Source organism: Cariama cristata, unplaced genomic scaffold (assembly GCF_000690535.1).
Source record: "Cariama cristata isolate BGI_N322 unplaced genomic scaffold, ASM69053v1 scaffold33516, whole genome shotgun sequence".
NCBI lineage: Eukaryota > Metazoa > Chordata > Aves > Cariamiformes > Cariamidae > Cariama > Cariama cristata.
The window spans coordinates 1,279-11,340 of NW_009620960.1; the positions used below are offsets into that span (position 1 = coordinate 1,279).

At 44.9% G+C, this 10,062-nt stretch overlaps 1 protein-coding gene across 1 annotated transcript in view; it reads right to left on the reverse strand.

Annotated features, from left to right (window-relative positions):
* Positions 1-10,062, reverse strand: part of APLP2 (amyloid beta (A4) precursor-like protein 2) — a gene marked incomplete at its 3' end in the record, with an annotated part of 14,097 nt that overhangs the window by 1,047 nt on the left and 2,988 nt on the right. The window contains exons 3-8 of the mRNA XM_009701791.1: positions 7,863-7,975; positions 6,141-6,316; positions 5,381-5,601; positions 3,524-3,691; positions 1,332-1,447; positions 895-969 (exon numbers count right to left, since the gene is read on the reverse strand). Of these exons, the coding sequence (XP_009700093.1) occupies positions 895-969; positions 1,332-1,447; positions 3,524-3,691; positions 5,381-5,601; positions 6,141-6,316; positions 7,863-7,975 (869 nt within the window). The remainder of the gene's footprint in view (positions 1-894; positions 970-1,331; positions 1,448-3,523; positions 3,692-5,380; positions 5,602-6,140; positions 6,317-7,862; positions 7,976-10,062) is intronic.

Genomic DNA, 10,062 nt, shown 5'->3' on the forward strand with positions numbered 1-10,062 from the left:
CTCGACCCTGCAATACGGAAACAGGATCGGTCCCTTCAGCCTAGAGCCATCAATCTGAATTTGCAAAGTTTACAAAGGTATCGCGTAGGGGATTTTTCGATCAGCGCGCCTTCAGATCAAATCTCTACTCTATTGGAAAGGTCATAACCTGCACCTCCAAATGAAACAGAAAAGTCTATTAAGCGTTATTATATTTCAACAGAGATGATGATAAACTCCTTTGGACTTGGACTTATTTCCAAACAGTGGCTTACATTAAAAAAATGTAGTGAGAAAACCGTGTTCCAGGATAAAATCCCAAGTGGGCTTAAGAGCTGGAGTCAGTCGCTTAGTTGTATATTGCTTTGAGGGAACTTCATGTAGCTGTCACTGCCAGAAGAGCCTGCCCTTAACAATCCCATACCGAGAATATCCCCGATTAGCTTCGCAGTCTAACTGACCTCTCCTCATAAGGCAGAATACTGGCACCCTGGCAGCAAACCAGCTTTATCTGCTGTCTAAGTGGTTTTCGCTAAGTCTGCCCAAACACGAAATGTGTGTCCAGAGAGTCAGGGCCAATTTGAACCGGGCCGTGAGGCCGCCGGTTAGTGCAAAACAGGCTAAAGGTCTGAAGTTACAATTTGGCTCTGCCGTCGTTACGCTTGAGGGTGAGAGAGCTTCCTACTGCTGGGTTTGGGAAAGGACCTGGCACAGTATCGGATCATCTCCAGCTTTCAGAACAAAGCACGCAATTCAATGAAATCTCCTCTAAAAGGCAGCTGTCGACAGAACAGGAAAGCTGTTCTTCCATCTCGGTCGCCTTTGGCTTTAAGTATTACAACCTCTCATTTAGTTTATTGAGAAGATGACGGCCAAGCACTAGTAACTTTCCTCTTTAGGTCCTTCAACTCTTACCTGAATGAGAGTCTGCCTTTCTGCCTTGGGGAGATTTACGGCTTGGTGTTCTGCTTCCTCCCATTCCTTTTTCACCTGGACAAGAAAAGGACAGAACCCATCAACACGACACAAATTCACATCCGATCTCTGCGAGTTAATTTGCTCACAGGCAGATCCTTGTACGGCCTGGCTAGGTTCTGAAGGCACAACAGAGCTGCTGCGGGGTTTAAACCCAGCGCTTAAGCCATCTGAGCGGCACGCCAAGCATCCCCAGTGATTCCTCTCTCCCAGCACTCTCAAGAAATAAAAATCTAACTGCCACAGCATGGTCATATTGCAAGAAACACACGGAAGGCTGGCGACCGGAAAGGAAATCAGTTCACCATCAATCTGTCCAGAAAACCAGGAGCGGCAACTATGCAGTGCAGCACAAAAGACTAAAGCTAGACGCTCACCCGGTCCATGCGGTTGTGGTGTCTGACCTCCAACTGCTCCTTCGCCTTCTGGAAGCGGGCATGTTCGTTGTCATCAGCTGGGGTTTCAAAGTAGACATCCACATCGTCAGTTGGCACTGCAAAGAGAAGATAAGGATAAGCCGAGGTTCGGAAACCTGTGATCCTGGATTGCAAAGGACAGGTAGGGAGAGGAATCTCCACGTCTGCATAATTAACAATCTGGCAGGCTGAGTTTACTGAACCGCCACCTACCAGGAGTCCATTTTGGTATCGTTATGCTGCCAATTTACTGCACAACATCAGTGAGTTACATCATCCCAAAAACATGTAATGCACTGCGGCAACCAGCACCTGTTCGGTCTTCTCACTAGTTCTGAGATGAGCATTATTCAGCTCGAGCAACAGAACGACTTGGATTGCAGAACAAAGACCTTGTTTTCTCTTCCCTTTCACATTGGCTTTGGATAGTTTAAATGACGCTTTGCGCATTAGCTGTTCGCTGACAAGCTGGCTCCAGACATCATTAATATGATTAGGGAGCTCGACAATAAATCTGCACAAAACACTACCCAATATTTTACACTTCAAACCTACCTTCCCTACCAGATGCACCATGCAGGACTAACAGGCAATGATATTAGACAGGACAGCAACAGAAGGAGGCTCAATGTGACAAATTGCCTGGTCCGATAAACTGGACGGTTCGTATCTTTAGGACGCTCAAATTTGACAAGGGGAGAAATAAAATTTCAGAACTGACAATTTCAACTCTTCAAAAATCCACAACAGGGGCTGTGTACTCCAGACGCTGCCGTTCAGGAAACGCTGAACCACATTTCTGTGCTACGGTTTTCAAAACTACACATCCCAGAGCCCCTTCTGAAAGGATTTACAGCAAACACGATGCGCTCCGTTGCTGCCCTTCAGCAGAGGAAGGGCAGAAAGGGAAAGTTAAGGCAACCTTTCAACCAGATTAGTTATTTGGGTGGAAAAAAAACCTTCAACAATTCACTGAAAGACTGCACGCTTCAGAAAAAAATTTACCTGGCACTTCAGCATGAACACAGGGTGTAGGAATTTAGCATGCACCTAAATCCGCCAACCTTTACTCTAACGAGGGAAGGAGGAGTAAAGAGGGGGAAAGGATTACTGCACGAAATCATGGCAACATACAACATAGGCATCATCGTTGCGTGCAAGGGACGTCGGACCAGTACTGTATTCTGGGCCTGCTGGTGGCATTTCTGAACCAAGGCTGGACACAGAGAACTCTCTGCCCAGCCCCAAATCCCTCTGTAACAGGACAAACTTTTGTACAAAAAGCTCCTGACATCCGCATCTTTTATTTCACCACTTCAGTTAGATCAGCCCAATCTAAAGCACTTGCATGAAGCCCATTTTGTAAATAGGATTATGGCTGTATAGTCAGACTGCCAAGCCCCAGATAACACAAAAAGCCTTTCAAAAGGCTTTAATGGTAGCTGAAGTGGAAGTGCTGGAGTTCAACAATAAGATTAATAAGGAGGTTAAAATGTTTTTGGTAGTTTTATCATCTGACATAAAAGCCAGTTGAAATTGGTGCCAAAAACCTCAAGCTCTCAAAAATGCAGGAATTGAGTCATGATTCATATTTCAAACCGAGCTGAAACTGGGAATCGGAATTCGATGTTACTTCTCTGATATTTTCCCAAAATACAATAGCGAGAAAACGCCTGCTACCAGGAAAATGGCGAGTAGCAGCCTGCTTTTCAGGACCGACTGGTCAAACGCACGCACGGTAACACGACTGGGGAAAGCAAATGCTTCGTTCCACGTATTTGGAAAAAAAAAAACGCCAGTTACGCAAACAGGCAAGCTATGTGTTTTCACAAGAGGTCAGAGACAGCCCCTGGTCCCTGCTGTAGATCTGGAAGAGGACAACTAAGCCCTTAGCAAGAGCTGCAAGCCAACGGTGAGCATAGACAGCATACGTCGAGAGCCGCTTTCCCCAGCAAAGTTCACCCTAAAGACCTAGAGAAGCGGAGACAAGAGGAGACTGCTGCAAAAGGACAGACAGAACCGTTGCAAGACACCAGAACCAAAAGGATAAGCTACACACGTATCCTCTCTCGACCGAGGCGAGGAGGAGACGACACCAAACGCCAGACAGACAGAGGCTAGCGGCAAAAGGGCCAGTGGGAGGCAGGACTTACTCATCTTTTTACACACAGCCATACAATACTCCTCTGACTCAAAATTGTTCCTGTTGCCTCCGCAGCCTCCATATATAAAGCGAACGCATTTTCTCTTGTTAGGGTCGAAGTACCAACGAGGCATCACAGCCCGGCAGGGCCCTGTCATCGCCTCCTGGGAGCAGACAGCTGTGTGGAGACGGGTTAGAACATGAGCTAGTGAGGAGGAGCACAGGCCTCGACGAGCGACTTACACAACGCAGCGGTGGCTTTAGTTCTCACACCTTCTTCTAGGGCACCAGCGCTGGCCTCAGCATCGTTACTTCACCGACCAAAGGGCTTTTGTCAGTTTTGGGGGGGATTTTTAACATTGCAAAAGCATCCATCGCAAGGCTTGCCAACGCTATTCAGGGGAACGCCTGCAAGTGGTGCTTCGGAGCGAAAGCGCAGCAGTGGGCTACTCGAGCAGTAGTCTCGACATAGAGCAAGACTGATTTCTCCTTAGCTAGAGGCCGAAACAACAAGGATCTCTTTTGCTGATGCCACAACGTTATGCCTCTGGTGTCCCAACGGTAGAGCCTCCTCTGGATAAAACCAACGTGATGGAAAGAAAGCCCATTAGGGCTGCTAAAAGCATTCAACGATGTCCTGTTCGCTGCACTCTGCCTGGATAGACATTTCGCATCTTAAAGGTGAGGTATAAGAGCAAGTGAAAAGGCAGGCTAGGCAAAAGGAACATGATCGCCATGGCAACCTCAGCCGCTAGGTTTTTAAGTTTTAAAAGATCTATACACTAAATACTGAAACTCCAGGTAGCCACGGCACGTGAACTGCTTCACGATAAGTGGGCGATATAAGCAGCTGGGTTAATTTGAGGCACGAGAACAGATAGGGTGTGTAAGTTAGCAACTGTTCACGGTATTTAGGGGAAAAAAAGGCTGCATACCCCCGAAACAGACGCCCCAATCATACTGTTCCCAGTCTGTTTTAACACCTGCAGATCTGTTACAGTCCTGTACACGTATGAGCTAAGCCTCGTTTCAGCAAGTAAAATTATCTGCAGCATACTGGCATTTTACCAAAAAGATGCAAGAACTGCTGGCAATGATTCAGTGATCTGTAGCTAATTGAATTTCATTCCCTCTCCCCTCCTTCCTCTGCAGACACTTCTACATGTAAACTATAGGACATCATAGAACGCTGAGGCACCACACGATCAGCAGGTGCCCTCTGCAATGGCACCCACCGCTTAACAAAAGCTACCGCAAGCATAGTATATATTCCTACGGCAGAAAGTACGTATTACTCATCTAATAAAAGTGGGCCAATTGCGTTGGCTGACTTTCTTTCGTGAAAGAGAAGGTTTCTGCAAAGGCAGCTCCAAGTATCTTCCTCACCCTTAAATGGACAGATGGCACCTTCATGCCACCTCTGCAGAGTATGGCCCACCGTTTTTAGCTTCCTTCTCGTAAACTGGTATAAACCACCAAATCCAAGATAATCACCCCAAACTAGGATTTTAAATTCACAGTGCACCCCAAATGCCTCTAAGATTTTCGAAAATTGGCCTAGGCAGATACGGTTTTTCTGACTCAACACTGCACCTTCATGGAGGTGCTCGTTCAATGTGCCAAACACTGGGCTCTCTGCCAGCAGAACTGCTGTTTATCTGGAAAACATATGGCCCATGCTCTAGAGAGTTAATGTCAACACTTGAAACAGAAGCATCATCACAGCTTTCCTCTGTTTGCTAACTTATCTGGCAAATAGAACTTCCAAGTGGCATTTATTGACTTGATCAAAAACCCCTCACCGACCGACAGCCAACAAGAATACTCTCAAGGAAGCAAGAGGCCTGTAAGCTAAAACGTGACTTACATTTCATATCGCTGCTGACTTCTTTTTCGGGAACAGCCTTGTCGCTGCTAGGCTCTGTGGGGGTCTCTTCATTGTAATCGTCAACTTTGTAGCTATCGTAATAGTAATCACGATCTTCCACCACGTCGTCGTCCTCCTCTTCGCCTTCGTCATCTTCATCCTCATCTTCTTCCACTGCTGTGCCTGTGAAATCTTCTACACCTGCCTCTGTAGGGAACTCACTGAAGGAATACAGTTCAGTTAGGGGGTACAGTTAAGGCTAATCACTTTGCAGCCACCCTTTGATGAACCAGAACAACGATTCTCTTTTCATCTCTTCTAGAAACACAAGAGGTGGGAAAAATAAATGTATGCATCAGCCCATCGACGGCAGCAACGGGGCTTCCCTCATCACAGACACACCTGCTATCGCAGGCAGAGCTTCTCCATGCCTCTGGCTTCATGGGGTTTCCTTGCATTTTCTCATCAGCTTCTCTCCAGTAAGTGAAAGTCTACCATATTTGGGGGAGGTACCTACTGCAGCAATCAGACTGTCTTTCTGACTGTCTAAGGACAAAGGGAAGGGGGCTGTTCAGCTCCTCCAGTAACAGGAGCACTGCAAAGTCATCTGTCCTCCTGCAAGGCTTTGTCAGGCTCAGGACACTTCTTTGGGAAATTCAAAAGCATACGACATTCTCCTCTCAATCCTCACCGCAAGAGAGTCGCCGTGTGAAATACTCACATACGTAGCTGTTAACATCTACGCCAGTAAGAATCCTACCTTTTATAAAGTTCATAGTCTTCATCCTCGTCTTCATCCTCTTCCTCTTTGGACAGAGCCTCATCCACAACCTTCGTCTGAGGACAACACACATACTCTGTTCCATGGAACTGGTCTATTCCACAGGGCAGCAGCATGCCATAACTGTGCAGGATCATCCCTTCTGTCAGACAGGCCTGAAAGAGGAGCCCGTTTATGTCAGTTTTGCATCATGCTCTTGCTTTGGATAAAGCTCAAGTTTGCCTACTGTAGATCCCAAGAACGCTACCAATGGTCTAAATTTTACAGCAAAAAGACAACAGCAGCATACGACCTAAGTCTGAACATCAAAGGAAAACGGATTTGAAACTCGCGGCTTAAGCAAAATCCCCAGAAAAGTCCCAAATTCAGAGCCACGCAGTGCTTGTCAGTGTTAAGGTATCAAACACTCGCTCCCAGCCCCTAACAACTGCCGATTTGTCAGCCTGGCTAAGTTCAGGAAAAATAACGAGACATTTTGGCCAACTCAAGGGAGAGAGCACTTAAAAGAAACAGAACTGCTGTTTGCTTTTCCGGGCTGGCCATTTCATTAAACTTTATCTATTAAACTTTACACTGGAGTAAGTGAATAATTGCTCAAATGGACTTTGTGTCAACATTATTTTAACATGCTGTAGATGAAAATCAATCAGATAATTCAAGAAAAAGCCAAATGCAAACCGTGATTAGACATTATGTCTATACCCTTCTCTTAAGCTAGGGAAATATATGGCTTTGTGGTGCCCCAGAAAAACATGAAGCAAGAAAGGCTTTATCATGTACATCAGAACCCTTTTGTGCTTTGCTTTGTTACAGTACGGATGAAAAATGAGCCAAATATTTCTGGAAAAGTTCTCCAACGACGTTGAAAGCAAGCGACTTTTAAATTCGCTAGACATTAACAAGCTCATCCTCAATTAAAAGGTGATTCCTCTAGCACAGCTTTATTTAGACAGGTTTTTGCTCCCGGGATTTTAAAGAAATAGAAAATTTAACTGGTGCATCCTTAACCTCGTCTTTACTAACACCATCACAACTAATCACCGTGTTGCTGTTTCTGCAATTGCTGTTTCTACAAAATGGAAAACACGTACATTTTGTCGTGATCTTGTTTTTATTACCCTCAGTTCAAATGGGTGCGCAGAGAATTTGCAACATTTTTGCTAGTCAGATTAAAAAAAACAGGCAAAAACCCATGGGCCAGATTTATTCTGAGAAGATAATCCATCTCTTATGTAAAAGCTCCACTAATCAGTCACAATGAAACTCAGATTGTCCCCAAGCAAGCACTCCCAACCAAATCCCCAGCAGCAGCAGCAGGTACATTAACACAAAATGTGCAAGAAAAATAGGAAACGTCCTATGACCACTGTAGCTCTCTACCCTGGAAAGATGGATGAGCCATTGGTTAAATCAATATCCAAGAGACCCGATTTCGATTCCTAGCTCCATCCTAGAGTACGATCTTGGGCAAGCTACATAGGACAGCTTTTTGAGAGTGAAGGGTAATTCAGCTAGCGACACAGGTTTTTTTAAGTCACTTGAGTAGTTTTAATTTTTTTTTTTTTCATTGCTCTCTGCCACAGTCCATCGATTGCAACGTGGGAATAACAAACCCCAGAGATAAACGCTGGTATGCTCCAACACTACAAGCATCCAAGCGGACACATCCAGAATAAATATTCCTAGCAGCTCAGTAATTACCTCTTTTGCCACAGTGTGCCAGTGCTGATGGCTTTCACACACATCCATCCGCTCCTTGTGGAAGAATCGGCACTTCTCTGGAACCAGCAGGACATCGCTTACAAACTCACCCACTGAAAAACAAGAAACGTCCGTAGTTCACACGCAAGTCCAAATTCTGACAGAAAACAAAGCCAATATCAGAACTCCCCCAAAGTACGCTTTGTTGCAAGTGCCTTAAAGGTTTGGTAAATTCTGAACAGGGACAGGTGAGATCAGCAGCGCTCTCCGCAAATTTACAGAAAAAGAGAGCCTCAGAGTTTCCAAGGTAAAAACAGGAGCAGGGGCTGATCGCTGAAACATTATGCGAACCCTAAGGCTGAACTGAAGGCAAAGTTTACAGTGCAAGACAATAAGTAGTTCCTCACGGAACAGACAGGACTGACTGAAGAGATTTCACGCAAACCTTTGAAAGGATTGCATCTGCATACGGAAGTTTTCAAACCACTTAATCGCCAATTTCTAAACGAGCTGCATCACACCAAAGCTAGTTCATGCTGTCTGGTCCTGTAACAGCCTGGAAATTTTTATATGCCACGACTGTTACCTATGTTTTCAGTATCTGGGTATCTAAGCAAGTCTTCTTTGGTTTGGTTTGGTTTTGTTTCCGGATGATTTAATTCAGGATCAACCGCAGCACATTCCCTGACTCGGGCAGTCCTAACCAAAACACAGAGGGCTAGAAAAATAAAAACTAAACAGCCCAAAAACCAGAGTACAACCAGAGTCAGCAAATACACCGCATTCCAACGTTTAGATAACCACAACCTCACCAGCATGATGAAGTTCTGGCACAATCTTAAAACCAGACTTTTGCTTTTGAGGAAGGCAGGGGAGAGAGAGCAAAATCCGCCTGCTCTACAGACTCTCTATTAGTTGGACTTAAAAGCTACTTAGCCTAAACTTCCACCACGACTCAGTTTGGCACCAACACATGTGAAGTAAGTATCAGAAATATGAGCATTACTTTCTGTTCTTAGCCCAGAAGTCCTAACAACCACTGCCACTGGAATCCAAAACAGGACATTTTCTCAAAGTTGAGATCTTTCTTTCCTGCATATTTAAATGCCACATCCAGTAATTTTAAATTAAGGCGATATCTAGATACTCTGAGAAGACCAGGAAAATATCTTCAGCCCAAGTGTTTCAAAGCCACATACCTCGCACACATGACAAACAGCTTTAGGAATCATTTGTTAAAATTGGAGAAAAGCTTTTTAAGTCAAAGGCCATGTCTCACAGAGTCTCTAGGGAGCAGAATCATTTGTGCAACCAATCTTCAACACTGTCTTTTCAAAATAAATGTTAATATTTTGGGCAACCAATTTTTTTGCGGCCTCTTAGCGCTGATACCAAAGGCTCGTGGACGTTGCTCCTACGCGCTATACACAAAGTAGGTAGAGTTTAGGGACAGATTATCTGATGACAATTGCAAGATAACGAAATCAACTAGCATTCATCATCCCTTCTCAATTAGTCAAAATTTAAACTAATAGACACAACAGAGGAATCATATTTTCCTACCTCAAAACAGGCCAGTTAGAATTGTTCCTCCTTCCCTCTCAGGAGAGGTTTAAATGCTTCTGATAAGAAAGCTAAAAACTGACCAAACTTTAAAATCAAGAGACTGTGGTTCTGGGGACTGAAGGCAGAGACTCAAACTGATCAGATACAACAATCACTAACAAACAGCAGCCATTAAACTGCTGTTTTCAAAACCACCGAATCCCAGCAGCAAAAGACACACGCAAGACTCTCTCAATTCACCTAGGAACTGGAAAACCCTTACAAGCCACACATTAATGGACACCTTCCCCATTCACGGCCACTGCTGTCAAAAAAAGAAAAATGCTCTCCCTTTTCAGCTCAGAGCAGGCATTAAGAGGTGTTTCCATGCCACCTAGCAGCTTAGCCCGAACTGTCAGCAGTTTGTCTTTTCACACCTCACCAGGCTCAGCCCTGCTCCCATCATCCTATTGTTACCTTTATTTTACAGTTCAGTGAGAGTGCTAATGGGTTCTCCTCTTCTCCCCTCTTTACCTTTGAAATACAAAAGAGCTTTCATCGGTGGGGGAGGCAGGAGAAGGTTAAACATGCTAAGACAGCAAGATCCCACCTCAAGGTACTCTGCGCGTTAAAGTGGCAAGGAAGACACAAGCAG